The 26,447-nt window shown below is 30.2% G+C and overlaps 3 protein-coding genes and 3 pseudogenes across 4 annotated transcripts; 5 read left to right on the top strand and 1 right to left on the bottom strand.

Moving 5' to 3' along the window:
- Positions 1 to 5,688: 5,688 nt before the first annotated feature.
- Positions 5,689 to 7,565, top strand: LOC149496541 (UPF0481 protein At3g47200-like). Its single transcript, XM_089720990.1, is given in 3 exon segments — positions 5,689 to 5,772; positions 6,029 to 6,464; positions 6,467 to 7,565. Coding segments are annotated over 2 exon segments (1,407 nt in total). The 5' UTR covers positions 5,689 to 5,772; the 3' UTR covers positions 7,438 to 7,565.
- Positions 7,566 to 15,381: 7,816 nt separating this feature from the next.
- On the top strand, positions 15,382 to 15,913 carry LOC149496542 (NADPH HC-toxin reductase 1-like). The gene is made up of 2 exons (XM_089721359.1): positions 15,382 to 15,635; positions 15,772 to 15,913. Exons 1-2 carry the CDS (start codon positions 15,382 to 15,384, stop codon positions 15,911 to 15,913), a joined length of 396 nt encoding a protein of 131 aa, XP_089577485.1.
- A 1,078-nt stretch (positions 15,914 to 16,991) lies between these two features.
- On the top strand, positions 16,992 to 18,345 carry LOC149496543 (UPF0481 protein At3g47200-like; annotated as a pseudogene).
- A 484-nt stretch (positions 18,346 to 18,829) lies between these two features.
- Positions 18,830 to 20,715, top strand: LOC149496544 (UPF0481 protein At3g47200-like; annotated as a pseudogene). The gene is made up of 2 exons (XR_016321025.1): positions 18,830 to 18,956; positions 19,188 to 20,715. The product of XR_016321025.1 is annotated as a UPF0481 protein At3g47200-like (transcript).
- A 2,257-nt stretch (positions 20,716 to 22,972) lies between these two features.
- Positions 22,973 to 24,780, top strand: LOC149496545 (UPF0481 protein At3g47200-like). Its single transcript, XM_089722098.1, has 2 exons — positions 22,973 to 23,096; positions 23,346 to 24,780. The coding sequence occupies exon 2, from the start codon at positions 23,346 to 23,348 to the stop codon at positions 24,717 to 24,719; it is 1,374 nt and encodes a 457-aa protein (XP_089578224.1). The 5' UTR covers positions 22,973 to 23,096; the 3' UTR covers positions 24,720 to 24,780.
- A 61-nt stretch (positions 24,781 to 24,841) lies between these two features.
- On the bottom strand, positions 24,842 to 25,677 carry LOC149496546 (putative WRKY transcription factor 46; annotated as a pseudogene).
- Between the last annotated feature and the right edge of the window lie 770 nt (positions 25,678 to 26,447).

Raw genomic sequence — 26,447 nt, forward strand, 5'->3', positions numbered from 1 at the left:
TTAACTTAATAGATAATAAAATAAATTTACAATCTATAATCTACGTACATGTGGGAATAGAGGAGGGAATTATGAGATTTCCTAAAGTAACCCTAGTTTAATTTGAAATTCATGATATATCATTTTAATTAATTTTTAATGCATTTTAATCGGAGAAAATAAATCTATTTATCCTTTTGAAGATCCTTTTTATTCTATTTTTACTGCCTTTTAATCGAAGAAATAGATTTCATTTATACTTTTGAATATCCTTTTAGTTAGATTTTTATGCATTTAATTCGAGAAAATATATATATATATATATATATATATATATTCTCTATTTGATCTTGTAATATTATTGTCTAATGATTTTTATAATTAATAGTTTTTTATATTTTTAATCATATATTCTCGTGTTATATTGCTTTTTATGAGGTAAATCGAAAACTTTATTTCAACTATTGAAAGTGGAACTTAAATTCTATTAATTTATTATGTTATAAATTTTTTAAAATATAACTAAACATTTTATTATTATACTATATTAGTTAATTACAATGAAATTAAAATAATTTTTTTAAATATATAATTTCTCTTTAATTTTTTTAGAGAGGATGATGTACACTTATTTGAATCATTTACGTATTATTGTATTTTAAAATTTTTTAAATTTAACAAAACAATGGAATTATGAAACTATAATATTTGACTAATATAAAAAAATAGATTTTTTTATATTTTTTTAGTCTAATGAAATTTTTTTGAAAAAATATGCTATAAATATTTGAATTTGCTAGAAATAAAAAGAAAATTCAAGAGCTCTATTTTCATTCAATATTTTATTCTTTTATTTTTGAAATTTATAGAAATTTATTTAATTTTTCTATAATTTAATAGGATATGTTTTTTAAAATATTTTTTAATAGATATAAAGATAATTAGACCTTTAAAATTTTAATATTTTTTCAAATATTTTATACGTGACTTTGTAATTTTTGAATTTAATCTCATTTATATCTTCTTTAAACTTGATAAAGTACATTCTATTATTAATGTTATTAATTACAACTTTAAGTAATTTATTTTTGGATTTTGTGCAAAGATATTGTCCAAAATATTATCTACTATTGATAAAATTTCAGTTTAATTTCATCCGATGAAAATAATTGATGTGAAGATCAAAGTCATACATTATATTGTGGCTATGTACAGTAAATCGTGATTTATTAGATTAATGTTATAATATTACCAAATTATAGAATATTTTGCAGTATGATAAATGCGAATTTGTAGTGATTTTATAAAATTAATTAACAATAAAATTATATATATATTTTTTTATTAAAGAGGGAGAAACATAAACATCATTTTCTTTTGTAATTAGATATTATAATACAATACACATTTAAAATTTCATTGTATATATAAAATGCAACATTAATAAATCGTTGTTTTTATTTTAATTTAAATAAAAATTTATACTTAAATATTATGTAAATAAAAAATAACAAAGTTAAACGAGTAAAGTCCACGTGGAACTTCCGTCATAAAATAACTGGTCATAATAAATGTAATAACATTAAAGAGTTAAAGACTTATGTTAAAAGTGAGGGCTATTAAAGTTTGCCACAAAATTTTACCTTGGAAAATTAACTCTAGTGTACTGAGAGATCAAGACATGAATTTATTACTCTAGTGTACTAGTCAATAACAATGTGGACCTACAAATTTATTACTTCCTTGTTCTAGGAAAATTTAATTTTTTCATAAAAATTAAAAATGATTGAAATATATTGATTTTCAAAATATAAAGTAGAATGTGTAAATTATTCTTATTAAAATTAAAAGATCCTTATCTAATTTTGCTAAAAAATACTTAATAATATAAATAAAATTAAAAAATAATAATTAATATAGTCTCAAAATACTAAATAAATACGTAAAGTAAAACAAAATAAAATATTTAATTATTGCTATTAAAGTGTAACGAAGGGAGGAAGTGATATATTAGAATAGGAAAGATTGCATTATCGAGGAGAAAAGAACAGTGAAAGAGAGCATTTGTCTTAAATTGGTTGGAAAAATATGCACCCCACTATATATAATAAACCTAACACATTTTTGTAGCTTTTGAAGGGATAAAATCTATCTTTCAATCTCCAAAACACTTCTTGCATTTCAGGTTTGCACACTCCTCCCTTTCATATATAAACATGTATTTTCAAATATAAATTGAGATAGTATTCGGTTAAAATTTTGTAACTGTGAATTTTTAAAAAATTACCGAGATTATTTTTTTAAAGAAAAAACTTTAATTTTCTTATCCATCAACTTATTTACAAACAAACAAAAGTAATATGAAATGCATGATTGATAAAGAAAATACAATTATCAACTTTAATAGTGGGAAGGACAGGATGGCGTTGCATTATTAACGAGAAAAGAAAAATTTAAGAGAGTATGTGTCTAATACGCAGCCAACACATTTTTTTCGCTTTTGAAGGAGAAAATCTGAGTGCTTTCAACTGCTAGCTAGACCACTTCTTCAGACAAAGATCTTGCACTTCAGGTTTGCACACTCTCCTGAAAAATTTGCCATATTCTTTTTTCAGTACTGAAACATTATATTGATAACCTTGAATTAACTTTGATTTCCAATTCTCATGGATGTCGTTGTATATCAGTTTTGATCTCTCCCTATCAAAAGTTCTTTTTAGTTGTTAAAAGATGTGTTTCTGTCCAAATGGAGTTTATTAGCTAACATTTAAAAAAAAAAAAAAAAAATTGAAATGTATTAGGCGTTCTTGGTTAGATGGGACAGAATGGTGCAGGAAGTAATAATTCAAATGATGTCAAAGCTGAAAGCAGAAAGCAATTAGTCATTGACATACCAGACAACTTAGAGGATTTACTATCGCAGCCAGCTTTATGGCCAGAAATTTGTATCTACAAAGTTCCAAGAAAAATTCGAGCTATAAATCCGTCAGCCTACACTCCTCAAATGATTTCCATAGGCCCTTTTCACCACAATGAAAAATCGTTGAAACCAATGGAGAAGCACAAAATGAGATATTTGGCAGAATTCTGCAGAAGGACCGGTAAGAATTGGGCTGATCTTGCAGAGAAAATTAAAGAATGGGAAGAAACAATCCGTCACTGTTATGACCAAACATTGAGTCGTATGAAAACAACATGTTTGTAAAACTGATTCTATTGGATTCTGTGTTCATCATCGAATTTGTCCGTGACATCCTCCCCCACTCAATCTTCAGCACGTCCTCGTGCCGAGGGAGGACGACTCGCCCTTGGACCGTTCTTGCTTTACGCCCCACTTCGACCCACTTCTCTGGCTCTGCTCTATCCATGCTTGCTCCGTTAAATATGCTCCTATCCACATTCACGGTGCCTGAGGTCTCCATGCCATTGCTTCGACACTGCCGATGCCTAGGACTTCGCCATTGCTTCGACATCGGGTGGAGTAACGATGCCTACGACTGCGCCATTGCTTCGACATCGCCTGGAGTTGTGGTGCCTAGGACTGCGCCATTGCTTCGACACCACGTGGTGTCAAGACACAGGGCGGTACATTTGACTCTTAACCCTGGAGTGCGTGTTTAGTCAAGTGGACTTCGAAAACGTGCAGCAAGTCGACTCTGATACCACTCTGTAATGGGCCTGGAGTCTTGCGCAGCACTGCGCCCGTGCGGCGCCCCGGGAGCCTGCCCACATGGCAGTACTTTGTCTCCGAGGCAAGCCTTATCATACCGTACCACACTGGTTTCGCCCTGCCATGGGCTCATAAGGGAAGCAGCCCAGCTCCCGACCAGTTGTGCCCCGCGGCACAATACCTCGCCTGCATGTAGACTTTGCATGGGGTAAGGGCCACTAGGGTGGAACAACGCCTTAATCGCTAAGCCGCCCGAACCCTTGCAGGTTGAAACGCAGCCTAGTACGCTCTTTCATAAGGGCCTAACACAGTCACGGAATTTGTCCGTGACATTGGGCTTCACTTCTTCGTGTTGTTGCTGTCATTCTACTGAGCAATTATCCTCACCTTGTTGCGACTTGTCGTTTATTAAAGCTGATAAACGAGCAGCTTGAAAACACGTGTGCCTTCCTCTATAGGTCACTTCAAATATTATAGAGTTCTGATCTCTGAACTTATTTTGTGGCTAAACAACCTCGTGAGGGCATCTATAGTATCTCTGCAATAAAATTTGCTACCAATATTTTACCTTGGAAAATTAACTATAGTGTACTGAGAGATCAAGACATGAAATATAATCAATTACTAGTCAATAACAAAGTGGACCTACTCCCTTTCAAAAAAAAAAAAAAAACAACGTGGACCTACAAATTTATTACTTCATCCGTTTGAGCGACATTTAATTTTTATACCTAAATTGGTTGGAAAAATGTGCACCCCACTATATATAATATACCTAACACATTTTTGTCGCTTTTGAAGGGATAAAATCTTTCTTTTGAATTTTATAGAATTTTGTTTAATTTTTCTATAATTTAATTGGATATATATTTTAAATATTTTTTAAATAGATATAAAGATAATTAGACCTTTAAAATTTTAATATTTTTTCAAACACTTTTATATGTTACTTTGTAATTTTTTAATCTAATCTCATTTAAATCTTCTTTAAACTTGATAAAGTACATTCTATTACCAATATTATTGTTTACAACTTTACATATTGATACTCATGTAGAGTTGAAAACTTTAAGTAATTTATTTTTAATTTTGTGCAAAGATATGGTCCAAAATATTACATGTTATTGACAAAATTTTAGCTTAACTTCATCAATTACTAATCTAAGTATGTGAGACCAAGACATGAAATATAATTAGTTACTAGTCAATAACAACGTGGACCTACAAATTTATTACTTCCTCTCTTCCAATTTACGAGCGACATTCAATTTTTTCATAAAAATTAAGAAAATAATTGAAATATAATGATTTTTTAAAAATATAGAGTAGAATGTGTCAATTGTCCTTCTTAAAATTAAAAGCTCCTCATCTAATTTTGCTACAAAATACTTAATAAATATGGATAAAATTTTAAAAAATAATAATTAATATAGTCTCAGAATTCTGAATAAATACTTAAAGTGGAATAAGATAAAATGCATAATTGTTACTATTAAAGTGTAACGAAGGAGGGAGTACCATATTAGGACAGAACAGATTGCATTATCAAGGAGAAAAGAACAATGAAAGAGAGCATTCGACTTAAATTGGTTGGAAAAATATGCACCCCACTATATATAATATACCTAACATATTTTTGTTTGAAAGGATAAAATCTGCCTTTCAATCTCCAAAACACTTCTTGCACTTCAGTTTTGCGCACTCCTCCCTTTCACATAGAAATATGTATTTTCACATTTAAATTGAGATAGTATTGAGTTAAAATTTTGTACCAGTGAGTTTTTAAAAAATTACCCAGAAATACACTTTTGAAACTACCTTATTTTTTTAAGAAATAACTTTAATTTTGTGATCCATCAACTGATTTACAAACAAAAGAAATTAATATAAAAGCTACGACTGATAAAGGCAATACAATTATCAAATTTAATTAATTAATTGGTAGGACCAGAGCGTTGCATTGTTGATGAGAAAAGAAAAATCAAAGAGAGCATTCGTCTATAAAAAGGTTAATATTGTTTGGATACACCCACGCCCAACACATTTTTGTCGCCTTTGAAGGAAAAAAACCTGAGTGCTTTCAACTGCTAGCCAGACCACTACTTCGGGCAAAGATCTTGCACGTAAGGTTTGCACACTCTCCTGAAAAATTTTGCCTTTTTTTTTTTTTCATTACTGAAATGTAATATTGATAACCTTGAATTAACTTTGATTTCCAATTCTTATACATGTCCTTGTATATCAGTTTTGATCTCTCCCTGTCAAAAGTTCTTTTTGGTTGCTAAAAAGATGTGTTGTGTGCAAATGGAGTTAATTAATTAACAAATATTTTTTTAAAAAAGAATATATATATGAAGTATATTAGGTGTTCTTGGGCAGATGGGACAGAATGGTGAAGGAAGTAATTCAAATGATGTCGAAGCTGAAAGGGGAAAGCAATTAGTCATTGACATAACAGACAACTTAGCGCGTTTACTATCGGAGCCAGCTTTATGGCCAGAAATTTGTATCTACAGAGTTCCAAGAAAACTTCGAGCTATAAATCCGTCAGCCTACACTCCTCAAATGATTTCCATAGGCCCTTTTCACCACAATGAAGATTCATTGAAACCTATGGAGAAGCAAAAACTGAGATATTTGGCAGAATTCTGCAGAAGGACTGGCAAGACTTGGGTTGAGCTTGAAAACAAAATTAGAGAATACGAATTAAAAATCCGTCACTGTTATGATCAAACATTTGAGCAGTATGAACAGAACATGTTTGTAAGAATGATTCTATTGGATTCTGTGTTCATTATCTAATTTTTCTTGAAAAAAAGACTATTGCAACAGAAGAATCAGAAGAATATAAAGCTGATTATATATTAGGAAAACCATCTAGCGAAGATGCCATATTAGAAGATTTGATATTGCTGGAAAATCAGCTGCCTTATTTTGTGCTTGAGAATTTATATGAATTTGCTACTGGAAATTCTGATTTTTTTTCTCTCGTGTTCACCAACTTAGGGTATTACCTGCGTGCTCCAAGCATTGATGATGACGATCATAAAAATAATAGATGTTGCGATTGCTTCTCCATTTTTTATGGGTTTTGGATTTCGAATATGTTCTGCTGTCAAAAAGAGCACAAAGACGATGAAAGTACAAGTACAGAAGGAAAAGAAATTGAGGAGAAGCCTAAGCACTTTACTGATTTGATTAGAAGATTAAGATCCTACAAACATCCAGTGTCAAAGAATGATGCTTGTATTAAAAGTCTTTATAATGCTACAAAGTTACACGAGGCAGGAGTCAAGTTTAAGGTGGATAAAAAGGCGTGGCCTCTTGATATAAAATTTGAAAGGGGAGAATTGAAAATGCCAAGATTTGAAGTTGAAGATGGCACAGAACGATTGATAAGAAATCTGATGGCTTTTGAGCAGTGTCACTATCCATATGATCCTTACATATGTGACTATATGTTGATATTAGATTTTCTAGTAGATACTGAGAGAGATGTGGAATTGCTTATTCAAAATGGTATTATCACTAATTTGCTTGGGGAGCACAAATCAGTGGCTGAGATGGTGAATAAGCTTTGTCTTGAAATTACAACACGTGGGTCTTGTTTCTATGGAGTAAGTGTGGATCTTAATAAACATTATGAGAATTGTTGGTTTAAGACTGTGGCTATCATGAGAAGTGTATATTTTAGCAATCTCTGGAGAGGGACTGGAACTATTGCAGCAGTTATACTTCTATTTCTCACTTTCATACAATCTGTATACTCTCTCAGACGTATATTTTAAGTTCAGTGTGCTTATGTTGTAGTAGTGATGTTCTTATAATATGTTGTTATGGTGATGTTATTATATTTTAATGTTCTTATTATAGTATATGTTATTTTAATAAGACTCTGCTCGGTTTGTGATTTGTATTTGTTTTCCAACTTTTGACATTCTAATAAGAGTTTGCTTTATCTGTATTGCAAAGTGCTTCGGCTCCCTTCATCTCCTCCCTTCTTTTTATTTCTTTGTTTAGCTATCAAAAGGGCAGAGTCTTACTGCTTTAGCTGTAAGTTGCCTTATCGGCCGCATTTGCCAAATTTAAAGCCATAAACTTTTAGTTCAATTTTCATAACGACCATTGCGCTCAATGATTCTAAATATTTATTTCAGTCCACAAGCGAAAGTAATTTTCAATCTGCTATTAGTTTGCAAGCCAAATTGATAAAAAAAGGGTTACACCTATTCGTCATTAAACTACCTAATCAACTGAAAAATTTTCTGGGAAGACACCGCCCGAGACTCAAGAACTTTCTCTTAATCTCTCTTTTCAAGCACTGACCCATCAACATCATAAAATTAATCCTATTAATATTTAAGCAAATAATTCTAAAGGGAGATTGGAGTCGAAATCCACGCTATCTATTGAAAGATCCCAATCTCCGATTGGCGAATTGGTAACTGAAGTTGGAGCGGAATCAGATTCCGGCGTTCTTGCATTATTGTCTATTCCAAAGCCGGACGATGTCGCCGGAGATATAAATGCAGGTGAAAAGTTAACAAAGAAATCATTCTCCGTTATTGAGTCCTTGAAAATATCATTTTCTTCATTGAGAGAAAAGGGTGGAAATATTTCCAAGTCGTCGCTTTTACTGAGTCCTTCTCTATAGTCGAAAGATATCGCTTTTAATAGCTTGGGCTTCACTTCTTCGTGTTGTTGCTGTCGTTCCACAAACTGATGGACCGCGCGTATCCTCGTCCAACACCCAATTAATATGATATTATCCGCTTTGAACCAAGCCCTCACAAATTTATTTTTGATTACCTTCCAAAAAATCTCATACTAATGGATTGAGTTTGAATCATTATATTTTAATTCCTCTTCTCTTTTTCATTTGACGTGGGACTTGGGAGGATATCCCAACATAAACAACCTTGTGAGTGACGATGAGTGCATCTATAGTATCCTCTGCAACAAAACATGTCGTTTAGTGAATGTGGTGTGGAGTCTGGAAAACTCAGAATTTTATATTTTAAGATTATAAAAGTCAGAATGTGGTGTGATGATATATCATTTTAATTAATTTTTTATGCATTTTAATTGGAGAAAATAAATATGTTTATCCTTTTGAAGATTCTTTTTATTCTATTTTTACTGCCTTTTAATCGAAAAAAATATATTTCATTTATATTTTTGAATATCCTTTTAGTTAGATTTTTATGCATTTAATTCGAGAATATATATATATATATATATATATATATATATATATATATATATATATATATATATATTTTCTATTTGATCTTGTAATATTATTGTCCAATGATTTTATAATTAATAGTTTTTCTATTTTTAATCATATATTCTCATGTTATATTACTTTTTAGGAGATAAATGGAAAACCTTATTTCAACTATTGAAAGTGGAACTTAAATTCTATTAATTTATTATGTTCTAAATTTTTTAAAATATGACTAAACACTTTATTCTTATACTATATTAGTTAATTACAACGAAATTAAAATAATTTTTTAAAAAATATTATTTCTCTTTAATTTAATTTGGAGAGAACACTTATTTGAATCATTTACATATTATTGTATTTTAAAATTTTTTAAATTTAACAAAACAATGGAATTATGAAATTATAGTATTTGACTAATATAAAAAAATAGATTTTTTTTATATTTTTTTAGGCTAATGAAATTTTTTTGAAAAAAATATGCTATAAATATTTGAATTTGCTATTATTTTTGTTTTCAACCTTTCTATATTAAAAATGAAATAAAAAGAAAATTCAAGAGCTTTATTTTCATTCAATATTTTATTCTTTTATTTTTGAAATTTGTAGAATTTTATTTAATTTTTCTATAATTTAATTGGATATGTTTTTTTAAATATTTTTTAATAGATATAAAGATAATTAGACCTTTAAAATTTTAATATTTTTTCAAATATTTTTATGTGTGACTTTGTAATTTTTGAATTTAATCTCATGTATATCTTCTTTAAACTTGATAAAGTACATTCTATTACCAATATTATTGTTTACAACTTTGCATATTGATTCTCATGTGTAGTTGAGAACTTTAAGCACTTGATTTTTGGATTCTATGCAAAGACATGGTCCAAAATATTACAAGCGATTGATAAAATTTCAGCTTAACTTCATCCGACGAAAATAATTGATGTGGAGATCAAAATCATATATTATATTGTGGCTATGCAGAGTAAGTCGTGATTTATTAGATTAATGTTATAATATCGCCAAATTATAGAATATTTTGCAGTATGATAAATGCAAATTTGTAGTGATTTTATATAATTAGTTAACAATAAAATTATATATATATTTTTTATTAAAGAGGGAGAAACATAAACATCATTTTCTTTTTAATTAGATATTATAATAGAATACATGTTCAAAATTCCATTGTATATATAAAATGCAACATTAATAAATCATTATTTTTATTTTAATCTAAATAAACATTTATACTTAAATATTATGTAAATTAAAAATAAAAAAAGTTAAACAAGTAACGTACACGTGGAACTTCCGTCATAAAATAACTGGTCATAATAAATGTAAGAACATTCAAGAGTTAAAGACTTATGTTAGAAGTGAGGGCTATTAAAGTTTGCCACCAATATTTTACTTTGGAAAATTAACTATAGTGTACTGCGAGATCAAGACATGAAATATAATCAATTACTAGTCAATAACAATGTGGACCTATAAATTTATTACTTCCCCAGTTCCAGTCGAAGTTTAATTTTTTCACAAAAATTAAAAAATGAATGAAATTTATTGATTTCTTAAAAATATAGAGTAGAATGTGTAAATTGTCCTTCTTAAAAATTAAAAGCTATTCATCTAATTTTTGATACAAAACATCTAATAAATATGGGTAAAATTAAAAAAAATAATAATTTATATAGCTTCAAAGTCCTGAATGAACACGTAAATTAGAACAAGATAAAATATTTTAATTGTTACTATTAAAATGTAACGGAGGACGGAGTACTATATTAGAACAGGACAGATTGCATTATCGAGGAGAAAAGAATAGTGAAAAAGAGCATTCGTCTTAAATTGGTTGGAAAAATATGCACCCTGCTATATAAAATATTTCTAACATATTTTTGTCACTTTTGAAGGGAAAAAATCTGTCTTTCAATCGCCAAAACACTTCTTGCACTTGAGGTTTGCACCCTCCTCCCTTTCGTATATAAACATATATTTTTACATTTAAATTGAGATATTATTCGGTTAAAATTTCGTAATGGTGAATTCTTAAAAATTACCAAGATTATTTTCTTAAGAAAAAACTTTAATTTTGTTATCCATCAACTTCTTTACAAACAAAAACAAAAGTAATATGAAATGCATGATTGATAAAGAAAATACAATTGTCAACTTTAATTAGTGGGAAGGACAGGATGGCGTTGCATTATTAACGAGAAAAGAAAAATCAAAGAGAGTATGTGTCTAATACGCGGCCAACACATTTTTTTCTCTTTTGAAGGAGGGAATTATGAGATTTTCTAAAGTAACCTTAGTTTAATTTGAAATTCATGATATATCATTTTAATTAATTTTTTATGCATTTTAATCGGAGAAAATAAATATATTTATCCTTTTGAAGATCCTTTTTATTCTATTTTTACTTCCTTTTAATCGAAAAAAATATATTTCATTTATACTTTTGAATATACATTTAATTAGATTTTTATGCATTTAATTCGAGAATATATATATATATATATATATATATATATATATATATATATAGATATGTGTGTGTGTGTGTGTGTGTGTGTGTGTGTGTGTGTTCTCTATTTGATCTTGTAATATTATTGTCTAATGATTTTTACAATTAATAGTTTTTTCTATTTTTAATCATATATTCTCAAGTTATATATAATACCCTGAATTTTTATTTTCAAAACTTTTGAATTTTTAATAAATCAAAAATCTGAATTTGTGACAGTATGGGCTTAAGTACTAAACAATTTTGATCTGAGCCCAAATTGTGACTTGGTCTTAAGTCCAACACAAGTTATCGGAACTTCTAGTCGAAAATAAATTAAACTTCTTAGAATTGATATTGGACCACTTAAAATAATAATAATAATAATAACTATTGAATCTGTAAACGCAAAGGATAGTGAATTATGGAGCAGAGTTCCGCAATTATATTCCAACTGGGTTGTAAATGAATAAATAGAGTATAGACATTTATTATTTGGATTGTACTTTGGAAATATTTGTGAAATAAATTATTGGGCTTGAATCAACAATTGTGAATAGAACGCGAGTCTTAAGTAATACAGGCTTACTACGGGTTTCGGGGGCCTTAAGTCCACCCAGGTCCTAGTGCCGATCCCGCCCACGGAAATGGGTCGTGACAAAGTTGGTATCAGAGCATAAGTTGGGCCTTAGGAATCAATTGCGGAACATAGGAAATTAAATATAGAGCTCCTATGTTGGGGTCGGCCGTAACCAACAAAGGAGATGTAGTCTGGATTGAATTCCATTTTAGTGCCGGTGGACGCATCGTGCATGAAGATGGAAGGAAATCTCTATGAAACTTAGGATGAGAACTATAGGTACATAAATAATAGTGAGGTATAGAAAGGTCTAGGTAACTGACGTTTATAAAAGAAAATATTTTGAGTTTTGCTAAATTCCCTCCATCTATTTTGAAGCAGAAGATCAGTTGGAAATTGGTGTAATGGCTTGATCACCCAGTACACCTTGATTCGACAAGAGACACTGCTTCAAAAAAAAAAATTATTTGAAACTGTTTAGAAAAGAATTCGGAGTTTTAAAGACAGTAACAAAGTGAATTTATTTGAACTATGATTTGAGAAAAATGTCTTGTTATTTGCTTATTGGAAATTATTTTTTTTGTTGTTTGGTTTTATTGTTTTGTCGGCATGTCAAAAATTTGTTTGATTTTAGACTTTAAATGACTTACGAGGATTGCATGTTTGATTTATTTTGATCATATTGTCTATCTCGAGGACTAAATTAGGCCTATAGAAATTAATAATGATAAACTAATAGAGATCAAATTCTAGAAATGTTACTGTTAGGGATTAAAAAGTGGAAATTGTAATTACAAAGGTTAGAAAAGGAGGATCTAAGACAAATAATCATACTTATAAGAAATCCTAAATTTACCATGGTGAAACTCATGAATGTGAATGTATATAAAAAAAAAAAGGGTGAGAATTTAAATTGTAGTAAGTGTACTAGACATGATATATTTAAGATTCTAGCACATGTAGGATACTTAATGGGCTAGACCAAGTTCATAAATCTATTATAATAAAATGAATGTAGAAAATGATGAATAACTTTAAATCACAAATGGGGAATGAATGGAGAAAGGAACGTGGATGCTGTAGGAAAACTTAATAATTAAGGGAATTTGATGTATCTAGATAAAGAGTCATGTAGAAAGGACTAATACTATTTATTAATCTAAGTTAAGAAAATGTATATAAAATCTGCTTTAAAGAATTAAGTACGAAATTAGATCGATGTGCTAAATAAAATAAAATAAAAATTTAATAAATTTTTTAAAAAAAAATCATCAGTAGAGATTGAAAAATTAGAATTAGAAATCCAAGAAACAATGACCTTACGACGTAATTAAATTTTGTGTAAAATGATGGTTTCACGCCATAGATTCATGTACCCATGATTAAAATTCTTTTAAGGATAAGATTTAATGAGATGGGTACACTAATGAGACATGGAGGATAAAAAAAAAATTAAACTGAATCAAAAAAACTAAAGAATTTGGATAAGACTAGGGGATGTTAAATCGTAGAAAGGCCGATGATGATAATATGGTTAATTAATTTATCTACTATGAACTGCTAGAATAAATAATAAGAAATGAATCGGGAAAGAAGTAAAAATTCAGATGTAAGAAATATGCATATATATATATATATATATATATATATATATATATATATATATATATATATATATATAAAATGATAAAACAAATAACTAAATAAATAAAGATAAAATAATAATATAGTATAAATATAAATATAAATAATAAATAATAATAAATCAATAAAAATAAAAAATAATAAAAATAATAAAGATAAATTTTGGAAAATTTAAAGTGTGGATCAATTTACTTGATAGACTAGTAACAGCAAAAGGAATAGTAATGCTAGAGATTAGAATGTTCTTGGAATGAAATATGAGATAGTAGACTGGAACTAGATGACTTAAGGATTATCCTCGTGGAGATAGACAATTCATTTTTATTAAATACCAAAAGGTTTTAGAAAATACAATGAGTATTGATTTCAAACTTCATGAAAACATTTTTTTTTATACCACGATTGATATTGGTCTTGAAATGAAATAAAAGTTAAATGCAAATTTTTATTATAAGAATTTCAAAGTTATGTGTGAGTGATATGCCGATATTTTTAAAAGTGAAAAGGGAAAGTTTTTGAAAGTTTTTAAATAGCCAGTTACTCATAAGATGGTCAACCTAGGCTGTAGTTGTCAACTCATTAGTCGAATTTTTAAATAAACGATTAATCTAACAATTAATATCGCTGAAACAATGTATAGTAGAACTATTAGAAAAAGAGGACTCTTAAATTGCTCAAAAATCCTTAGTTAGTAGACACATTAGGTGAAATTCAGTATTGTAGACTATTAGTAGGAATGAATCTAATGAGGTAGAAATTTCTCAAGAATAAGAAATACAAATCAATAAAACTTAGAGATAGATACATTAAGAATTGAAATTTTAGTACTATTCCTTTTGACCGTAGTGAATTGTGACAAATCAGAACTAGAGAGATTTGATAATTTAAGCTTTTGGGTAGTTTGTCATATCATAAGAAAATTATTCAACTCTAGGGGATGTTTTGAAGTTAATGATATGTTGATAAATACAACTTAAACATGTGGTAATTAATTTCTTCTGGCTTTTCGATAAATATTAAAATTAATACATTGAATTCCTTACAGTAAAAGAATAAAAGAATCTAGTGAAGTGAATCATGAAGCAATTGATAAAAATTTTGACATGCTAGCCAAAGGAGGAAAGATCTGAACTAAATCGAGATCTAGATAATAACACCAGGTAACATTATGCTAACCTGAGAAACTAAAGATGATAAGGTTGAATGGATAAATTTAAGGAAGTCACAAAATACCTTGCTAAACTTAAATAAGAAAAGGTTAGATAGATAAGTTGATATTATATTTTAAAACTTTGATGAAAGTAAAACAATTAGTTTATGTAGTATAGATGCTAATTAGAGATTTGCTACTGTTTCATAATTAAGGCATAAACTGAAGTCCCATATAGAAATGAATAAATTATTTAGTTGACATAGAATTTGACGCCTATTTATTTGATGTAATATTTGGATGGTAAGATAACATATAGAGTCGGGATTTAAGAAATTTCATTTAAGACTTTTATATATTGATAGGTATTAGGTGAAAGGTAAATAGTTGGGGCAATGACTGTACGAATAACTTCGTTGCATAAATAAATAAATTAATAATCGATTAATTCTGTATAATACATATTAAAATTAACAGTAAACTGCAAACTATTTATTAGGCATACACACGATCGAAGACGCTCTCAGAGCAAGAAGTGCTTAGGCATAATAGCGAAAAGCTTGAAGTAGTGAGCATTACATGTGGATTAGTGGGAGGAGGAACCGTACATTCTGCGATGTCTCAGAGTATGGGAATACTAATCTCACAAGTTACAGAGGATAAGATTTGGTATCCCACACCTAGGCAATTGGAAGACATAATAGGAAAGCTACCAATTGTTCATATTGAAGATGTTCGCGAGGCTCATATTTTCTGCATAGAGAAGCCATCCGTTAGCGGTAGATTTTTATGTGCTAAAGCTTTATTATCATCGGCAGAGATTGCCAATTATTGGCAAAAGAAATACCCACATATTGCTATTAATGGAGAGTAAGTTAATTTCTGAGTATTGAAAGCAATAAATAATTCATATTAGAGTGTGTATTTCTAAAAATGAGAGACCTCAATCTCGAAATTCAATTAGAAATGAATTAAGAAAAGTAATAATTTATTGATTGATTTTCAGGTTTGTGGAGAATTTGGACAGGGAAATTGTTTTGAGCTCTACGAAACTGAAGGAACTTGGATTTGAATACAAGCATGGCGTCGAGAAGATTTTAGATGATACTTTAAAGTGTGCTCAAGAATTGGGCCAGCCTCAGTTTTAACTCAGCCCATTTAGTGCTAATTAAATAATTAATTAATGTGATATGCTAAAAATAAATATGATGATGCAAGGCTTGACTCTCTTTATATATATATATATATATTCGCTAATAAAATTTATTCTGGTAGCAACTTTACTTTATTTTATGAATTAAAAAAGACTTGCACCAATTTGGGTTATTTCCCTATTTTGTAATGTACTGCTATTTGAATTTAAAAAAAAAAAAAAAAAAAAAAAAGACTTGAAGAATTCAGGTCTCGCTAATTAAAGGAGCAAAAAGTCAACAAGCAAACCCTAACAACCAAGAGAAACTGACATATGCTTCAAAAAAACAATTTTTGTCTGCCATTTTATTCAACCAATGTATTCTAAATCTTATCAACCAGGGTTAAATCGAACATAATTTGGAGTCTATTAGTAACATTAATTTTTCAAAAAAAAAATATTTAAATATTTAGTAAATATTATAAAATTAATTAATTAATTTTCTCACGCCATATCGGATCCACGACTTTCAATTAAAAATAAACTAAATAAGTCAAAAAAAAAAAAAAAAAGAAACGGGAAGGACTCTATATGATCTAACTACCCCACTAAAATAATTTGAACATTCATCTTATAAAATTAAATAAATGTGACCATTTATACATTGTATTCTAACAAATCGATCGTCAAGATTCTTTTATTTTCCATTTTTTTTTATCCAACCAATCGTGCAAAATTTCTTGTGTGGATGGACATGCATATTCTCATTGGAGAAGAAAAGGCTGATATGTAACATTTTTTTCCCATCGATGAGGGATATCAGTCATATAAGTGGATGAAATATAGATAATTACGCTTACATCTCAGCCAAAGTATCCATTTTAGCATGCACATTCCATAATATTTGCTAAGTAAGTATATTTTTTTACACATTTAATTTTACTTGTAATGGATCGATTAAGTTGAGGTTAGAGTTGTAACGTATGATTGCGTATATCAGAACTGATTAAAAATTCTTTTTGTTTGTATCGCTAGATCAAGCATTCTAAGTGATGGGAAAGAACGAAACAGCAGATTCAGATGCTTCAAAGAAACAAAAAACCAAACCAAAGTTGAAATTCCACTACTTCACGAGTTGCAGCGTTTAATTTCAGAGCCAGGCTTATGGCCATCTGAGCTTTGTATCTACAAAGTTCCAAGAAAACTTCGAGCTTTAAATCCAGCAGCCTACACTCCTCAAATGATTTCAATCGGCCCTTTTCACCTCAACGACGACGGTTTGAAAGTCATGCAAAAGCAGAAATTGAAATACTTGGTTGGCTTCTGCACGAGAACTGGTAAAAAAGATTGGGTTGATCTTGTAGACAAAATCCGAGACTGGGAGAAAACAATTCGCCACTGTTATGAAGTTTCAACAACTGATGAGATATCCAAAGAAGATTTTGCAAATATGATTCTGTTGGATTCTGTGTTTATTATCGAACTTTTCTTGAGAAGAGGAGAAAAATATAAATTCTTTGAGAACGGAAATAATGACAAATATGAAGAGGATTATATTCTTGGAAAATCGACGAGAGAATATGGTTTATTAGAGGATTTAATATTAGTGGAAAATCAGTTACCGTATTTTGTTCTTGAAGATTTATATGACCTCACCGTCGGAAAGTTAAACGAAGAAGGCTATCCTTCTTTTTCCGATCTTATGGTCAAAAATTTATGGGACTATTTATCTCCGCCACCAATTGACGAAGAACATAAAAAATGTAGCTGCGATTGCTTCTCTTGCTTTTATTGTTTTGGATTCCTAGATGCTTCTCATGTTCAGAGCTCAACGATCAAAGCGTCAAAGGAGAAGAAGAAGACGAAGAGGACGACTATCTTGAAGAGAAAACCGTTAAATTTCACGGATCTAATTCGAAAATATCGTTGCTATAAACGTCCCAAGTCAAATAACAATAACGGAAAAACAGTGAAAAATCTATACAGAGCTACAAGGTTACACGAAGCAGGAGTGAAGTTCAAAGTGAGTCCAAAAGCCTGGCCAATCAACATGAAATTTAAAAGAGGAGAATTGAGAATGCCATTATTTATAGTGGATGATAATACAGAGCGATTGATTCGAAATCTGATGGCATTTGAACAGTGTCATTATCCAAACGATCCATTCATCTGCGATTATATTTGGATTCTTGATTTTCTGATATACACAGAGCAAGACGTTGATTTGCTTTGTAGAAAGGGGATTATTGTTAATCTATTAGGTGACAATGAATCAGTGGCTAAGTTGGTTAATAATTCCTGATTCATTGTTCTATTTGTAATGTTTATCTCTTTGAACTTTTCGCTATTCTAATAACAGCTTTTCATATTCGAATTTGAAACTGCAAATCTTAAAGTCAGAAAATACGATGCTAAGCTTTATGACACAGTCCAATCTATTCCCACTCATTTTGGGCCAAATTGCCCATTATGATAAATCGAGGCCCAGTGCTCAATTTATTATTATATTGTAATCGAGATCCACTTTCAGAAACTCAATTCCAGCGCAAGAGATTATATTAGTATATTGGAACAGGACAGATTGCAATATTGAGGGAAAAGCATAGTCAAAGAGACATTCGTCGGTTGGAAAAAATACGCACCCTATACATATATTAATATACCTAACAATTTCAATTTTCACACTTAAAATTCATTTTTAGTCTTCGAACCTTAAAGATTACCGAGAAATACACTCGAAATGCACCTACTTCGACTTATCCTTTTTTTTTTTTTTTTTTTTTTGTAAGAAAAAGATTTAATTTTGTTATCCATCAACTTATTTACAAACAAAAACAAAATTAATATGAAATGCATGACTGATAAAGACAATGCAATTATCAACTTTAATTAGTGGGAAGGACAGGATGGCGTTGCATTATTGAGGAGAAAAGAAAAATCAAAGAGAGTATGTGTCTAATACGCGGCCAACACATTTTTTTTCTCCTTTGAAGGAGACATTCTGAGTGCTTTCAACTGCTAGCTAGACCACTTCTTCAGACAAAGACCTTGCACTTCAGGTATGCACACTCACCTGAAAAATTTGCCATTTTCTTTTTTCAGTACTGAAACATTATATTGATAACCTTGAATTAACTTTGATTTCCAATTCTTATGCATGTCGTTGTATATCAGTTTTGATCTCTCCCTATCAAAAGTTCTTTTTAGTTGTTAAAAGATGTCTTTGTGTCCAAATGGAGTTAATTAGCTAACATTTTTTTAAAAAAAAAAAAAAAATTAAAATATATTAGGCGTTCTTGGGCAGATGGGACAGAATGGTGCAGGAAGTAATAATTCAAATGATGTCAAAGATGAAAGCAGAAGGCAATTAGTGATTGATATACCAGACAACTTAGAGGATTTACTATCGCAGCCAGCTTTATGGCCAGAAATTTGTATCTACAAAATTCCAAGAAAACTTCGAGCTATAAATCCGTCAGCCTACACTCCTCAAATGATTTCCATAGGCCCTTTTCACCACAATGAAAAATCATTGAAACCTATGGAGAAGCACAAACTGAGATATTTGGCAGAATTCTGCAGAAGGACCGGTAAGAATTGGGCTGATCTTGCAGAGAAAATTATAGAATGGGAAGAAACAATCCGTCACTGTTATGACCAAACATTTGAATCGTATGAAAACAACATGTTTGTAAAAATGATTCTATTGGATTCTGTGTTCATTATCGAATTTTTCTTGAGAAGAGGAGAGAATTTTATTTCGACAGAAAAATATAAAGCTGATTATATATTAGGCAAACCATCGCGCGAACATGGCATATTAGAAGACTTGATATTGCTTGAAAATCAGCTGCCTTATTTTGTGCTTGAGGATTTATATGAATTTGCTACTGGAAATTCTGGTTTTCTTTCTCTCGTGTCCTCCAACTTATTGGATTACCTGCTTCCTCCAAGAATTGATGATGACGATCATAAAAAGAATAGATCTTGCGATTGCTTCTCCATTTTTTATGGGTTTTTGGATTTCGAATAGGTTCTGCTGTCAAAAAGAGCACAAAGACGATGAGAGTACAAGCGTAGAAGGAAAAGAAATTGAGGAGAAACCTAAGCACTTGACTGATTTGGTTAGAAGATCAAGATCCTACAAACATCCAGTGTCAAACAATGATGCTTGTATTGAAAGTCTTTATAGTGCTACAAAGTTACACGAGGCAGGAGTCAAGTTTAAGGTGGATAAAAAGGCGTGGCCTCTTGATATAAAATTTGAAAGGGGAGAATTGAAAATGCCAAGATTTGAAGTTCACGATGGCACAGAACGATTGATAAGAAATCTGATGGCTTTTGAGCAGTGTCACTATCCAAACGATCCTTACATATGTGAGTATATATTGATATTAGATTTTCTAGTAGATACTGAGAGAGATGTGGAATTGCTTATTCAAAATGGTATTATCACTAATTTGCTTGGGGAGTGCAAATCAGTGGCTAGGATGGTGAATAAGCTTTGTCTTGAAATTACAACATCTGGGTCTTGTTTCTATGGAGTAAGTGTGGATCTTAATAAACATTATGAGAATCCTTGGTTTAAGACTGTGGCTATCATGAGAAGTGTATATTTTAGCAATCTCTGGAGAGGGACTGGAACTATTGCAGCACTTATACTTTTATTTCTCACTTTTATACAATCTGTATACTCTCTCAGACGTATATTTTAAGTTCAGTGTGCTTATGTTGTAGTAGTGATGTTCTTATAATATGTTGTTATGGTGATGTTATTATATTTTAATGTTCTTATTATAGTATATGTTACTTTAATAAGACTCTGCTCGGTTTGTGATTTGTATTTGTTTTCCAACTTTTGACATTCTATTAAGAGTTTGCTTTATCTGTATTGCAAAGTGCTTCGGCTCCCTTCATCTCCTCCCTTCTTTTTATTTCTTTGTTTAGCTATCAGAAGGGCAGTGTCTTACTGTTTTAGCTGTAAGTTACCTTATCGGCCGCATTTGCCAAGTTTAAAGCCATAAACTTTTAGTTCAATTTTCATAATGACCATTGCGCTCAATGATTCTAACATTTATTTCAGTCCACAAGCGAATTAATTTTTAATCTACTATTAGTTTACAAGCCAAATTGATAAAAGAAAAAAGGGTTAAACCTACTCGTCATTAAACTCCCTAATCAACTGAAAAATTTTCTGGGAAGGCACCACCCGAGACTCAAGAACTTTCTCTTAATCTCTCTTTCCAAGCACTGACCCATCAACATCATAAAATTAATCCTATTAATAATTAACCAAATAATTCTAAAGGGAGAGTGGAGTCGAAATCCACGCTATCTATTGAAAGATCCCAATCTCCGATTGGCGAATTGGTAACTGAAGTTGGAGCGGAATTAGATTCTGGCGTTCTTGCATTGTTGTCTATTCCAAAGCCGGACGACGTCGCCGGAGATATAAATGCAGGTGAAAAGTTAACAAGAAATCATTCTCCATTATTGACTCCTTGAAAATATCATTTTCTTCATTGAGAGAAAAGGGTAGAAATATTTCCAAGTCTTCGCTTTTACTGAGTCCTTCTCTGTAATTGAAAGATATCTCTTTTAATAGCTTGGGCTTCACTTCTTTGTGTTGTTGCTGTCGTTCTACTGAGCAATTATCCTCACCTTGTTGCGACTTGTCGTTTATTGAAGCTGCTAAACGAGCAGCTTGAAAACATGTGTGCCTTCCTCTATAGGTCACTTCAAATATTGTAGGGTCTTGATCTGATCTCTGAACCTCGTGAGGGCATCTATAGTATCTCTGCAATAAAGTTTGCTATCAAAATTTTACCTAGGAAAATTAACTATAGTGCACTGAGAGATCAAGACATGATATATAATCAATTACTAGTCAACGACAACATGTACCTACAAATTTGTCCGTTTCAGCGACATTTGATTTTTTATCCCTAAATTGGTTGGAAAAATATGCACCCCACTATATATAATATACCTAACACATTTTTGTCGCTTTTGAAGGGATAAAATCTGTCTTTTGAATTTTATAGAATTTTGTTTAATTTTTCTATAATTTAATTGAATATATATTTTTAAATATTTTTTAAATAGATATAAAAATAATTAGACCTTTAAAATTTTAATATTTTTTCAAACACTTTTATATATGACTTTGTAATTTTTTAATTTAATCTCATTTATATCTTCTTTAAACTTGATAAAATACATTCTATTACCAATATTATTGTTTACAATTTTACATATTGATTCTCACGTGTAGTTGAGAACTTTAAATAATTTATTTTTTAATTTTGTGCAAAGATATGGTCTAAAATATTACATGCTATTGATAAAATTTCAGCTTAACTTCATCCGACGAAAATAATTGATGTGGAGATCAAAGTCAAGTAAGTCGTGATTTATTAGATTAATGTTATAGCATAGCCAAATTATAAAATATTTTACAGTATGATAAATGCGAATTTGTAGTGAATTTATATAATTAATTAATAATAAATATGGATAAATTTTTAAAAATAATAATTAATATAGTCTCAAAATCCTAAATAAATACTTAAAGTGTAACAAGATAAAATGTCTAATTATTACTATTAAAGTGCAACGAAGGAGGGAGCACTGTATTAGGACAGGACAGATTGCATTATCGAGGAGAAAAGAACAATGAAATAGATCATTCGACTTAAATTGATTGGAAAAATATGCACCCTACCATATATAATATACCTAACACATTTTGTCGCTTTTGAAGGGATAAAATCTGTCTTTCAATCGCCAAAACACTTCTTACACTTTAGGTTTGCACACTCCTCCATTTCACATATAAACATGTATTTTCACATTTAAATTGAGATATTTAAATTGAGATAGTATTGAGTTAAAATTTTGTACCGGCGAGTTTTTAAAAAATTACCCAGAAATACACTTTTGAAACTACCTTATTTTTTTAAGAAAAAACTTTAATTTTGTTATCCTTCAACTGATTTACAAATAAAAGAAATTAATATAAAAGGTACGACTGATAAAGGCAACGCAATTATCAAATTTAATTAATTAATTGGTAGGACCAGAGAGCGTTTCATTATTGATGAGAACAGAAAAATCAAAGAGAGCATTCGTCTATAAAAATCTGAGTGCTTTCAACTGCTAGCCAGACCACTACTTCGGGCAAAGATCTTGCACTTCAGGTATGCACACTCTCCTGAAAAATTTTGCCTTTTTTTTTTTCATTACTGAAATGTAATATTGATAACCTTGAATTAACTTTGATTTCCAATTCTTATACATGTCCTTGTATATCAGTTTTGATCTCTCCCTGTCAAAAGTTCTTTTTGGTTGCTAAAAAGATGTGTTGTGTGCAACTGTAGTTAATTAATTAACAAATAGTTTTTTAAAAAAGAATATATATGTGAAGTATATTTCGTGTTCTTGGGCAGATGGGACAGAATGGTGAAGGAAGTAATTCAAATGATGTCGAAGCTGAACGCAGAAAGCAATTAGTCATTGACATACCAGACAACTTAGAGCCTTTACTATCGCAGCCAGCTTTATGGCCAGAAATTTGTATCTACAGAGTTCCAAGAAAACTTCGAGCTATAAATCCGTCAGCCTACACTCCTCAAATGATTTCCATAGGCCCTTTTCACTACAATCAAAAATCATTGAAACCTATGGAGAAGCAAAAACTGAGATATTTGGCAGAATTCTGCAGAAGGACTGGCAAGACTTGGGTTGAGCTTGAAAACAAAATTAGAGAATACGAATTAACAATCCGTCACTGTTATGACCAAACATTTGAGCAGTATGAACAGAACATGTTTGTAAGAATGATTCTATTGGATTCTGTGTTCATCATCGAATTTTTCTTGAAAAGAGAGACAACAGAAGAATCAGAAGAATATAAAGCTGATTATATATTAGGAAAACCATCTCGCGAAGATGCCATATTAGAAGATTTGATATTGCTGGAAAATCAGCTGCCTTATTTTGTGCTTGAGGATTTATATCAATTTGCTACTGGAAATTCTGATTTTCGTCGGCTCGTGATGTTCAACTTATCGAAATACCTGGATCCTCCGGAACTTGATGATGATGTTCATAAAAAGCATAAAACTTGCGATTGCTTCTCCATTTTTTATGGGTTTTGGATTTCGAATATGTTCTGCTGTCAAAAAGAGCACAAAGACGATGAAAATACAAGGACAGAAGGAAAAGAAATTGAGAAGCCTAAGCACTTTACTGATTTGATTAGAAGATCAAGATCCTGCAAACATCCAGATCCAGTGTCAAAGAATGGTGCTTGTATTAAAAGTCTTTATAATGCTACAAAGTTACACGAGGCAGGAGTCAAGTTTAAGATGGATAAAAAGGCGTGGCCTCTTGATATAAAATTTGAAAGGGGAGAATTGAAAATGCCAAGATTTGAAATTGAAGATGGCACAGAACGATTGATAAGAAATCTGATGGCTTTTGAGCAGTGTCACTATCCATATGATCCTTACATATGTGACTATATATTGATATTAGATTTTCTAGTAGATACTGAGAGAGATGTGGAATTGCTTATTCAAAATGGTATTATCACTAATTTGCTTGGGGAGCACAAATCAGTGGCTGAGATGGTGAATAAGCTTTGTCTTGAAATTAAAACACGTGGGTCTTGTTTCTATGGAGTAAGTGTGGATCTTAATAAACATTATGAGAATTGTTGGTTTAAGACTGGCGCTAGCATGAGAAGTGTATATTTTAGCAATCTCTGGAGAGGGGCTGGAACTGTTGTAGCACTTAGTAAGTGTCTGCTCGGTTTGTGATTTGTATTTGTTTTCCAACTTTTGACATTCTAATAAGAGTTTGCTTTATCTGCATTGCAAAGTGCTTCGGCTTCCTTCATCTCCTCCCTTCTTTTTATTTCTTTGTTTAGCTATACCTTATCGGTCGCATTTGCCAAATTTAAAGCCATAAACTTCTAGTTCAATTTTCATAATGACCATTGCGCTTAATGATTCTAAACATTTATTTCAGTCCACAAGCGAATTAACTTTTAATCTACTACTAATTTACAAGCCAAATTGATAAAAAAAAGGGTTACACCTACTCGTCACTGAACTCCCTAATCAATTGAAAAATTTTCTGGGAAGGCACCACCCGAGACTCAAGAACTTCCTTTAATATCTCTTTCCAAGCACTGACCCATCAACATCATAAAATTAATCCTATTAATAATTAAGCAAATAATTCTAAAGGGGGATTGGAGTCGAATCCATATTGAAAGATCCCAATCTCCGATTGGCGAATTGGTAACTGAAGTTGGAGCGGAATCAGATTCCGGCGTTCTTGCATTATTGTCTATTCCAAAGCCGGACGACGTCGCCGGAGATATCAATGCAGGTGAAAAATTAATAAAGAAATCATTCTCCATTATTGACTTCTTGAAAATATCATTTTCTTCACTGAGAGAAAATGTTGGAAATATTTCCAAGTCGTCGCTTTTACTGAGTCTTCTCTGTAGTTGAAAGATATCTCTTTTAATAGCTTGGGCTTCACTTCTTCGTGTTGTTGCTGTCGTTCTATTGAGCAATTATCCTCACCTTGTTGCGACTTGTCGTTTATTGAAGCTGCTAAACAACCAGCTTCAAAACATGTGTGCCTTCCTCTATAGGTCACTTCAAATATTGTAGGGTCTTGATTTGATCTCTGAACTTGTTTTGTGGCTAAACAACCTTGTGAGTGACGGTTAGTGCATCTATGGTATCCTCTGCAACAAAACATGTCGTTTAGTGAATGTGGTGTGGTGTCTGGAAAACTCAGAATTTTATATTTTAAGATTATAAAAGTCAAAATTGATGTGAATATCGTGGAATGGAAATGTTATATTTTTTGGTTCTTTAAATCAAATAATTTTATGTATAAAAGTGAGAAGGGAAATCATGAAATTTTCGATAATATGTTTAATGAAATTTAAAATGTTATAAAATAATTTTATTAATAATCAATTAATTTTTTAAACTATTATGCTTAATAAATAATTAAAGTTAAACACATACCAATTAAATTTTTATTTTAAATATTATCCTTAATAGATAATTAACGTTAACTATATATTAATAATATATTTTATTTTTTAATTATTTTAATGTCATATAATAAGGCTATACATGAAAATTAAAAATTCTTTTATTTACTATATATGTTTTTAATTTTATTCATTTTATGATTTAAATTAAATGTTAGAGCAAAATACATATTATATACTTCATGTATTTATTATTTAACTTAATAGATAATAAAATAAATTTACAATCTATAATCTACATACACGTGGGAATAGAGGAGGAAATTATTAGATTTCCTGAAGTAACCCTAGTTTAATTTGAAATTCATGATATATCATTTTAATTAATTTTTTATGCATTTTAATTGGAGAAAATAAATCTATCTATCATTTTGAAGATCCTTTTTATTCTATTTTTACTGCCTTTTAATTGAAAAAAATATATTTCATTTATACTTTTAAATATCCTTTTAGTTAGATTTTTATG

The sequence above is a fragment of the Jatropha curcas genome, chromosome 5 (genome assembly GCF_041381405.1).
Source record: "Jatropha curcas cultivar XTBG-Jc1 chromosome 5, XTBG_Jcur_1.0, whole genome shotgun sequence".
Lineage (NCBI taxonomy): Eukaryota > Viridiplantae > Streptophyta > Magnoliopsida > Malpighiales > Euphorbiaceae > Jatropha > Jatropha curcas.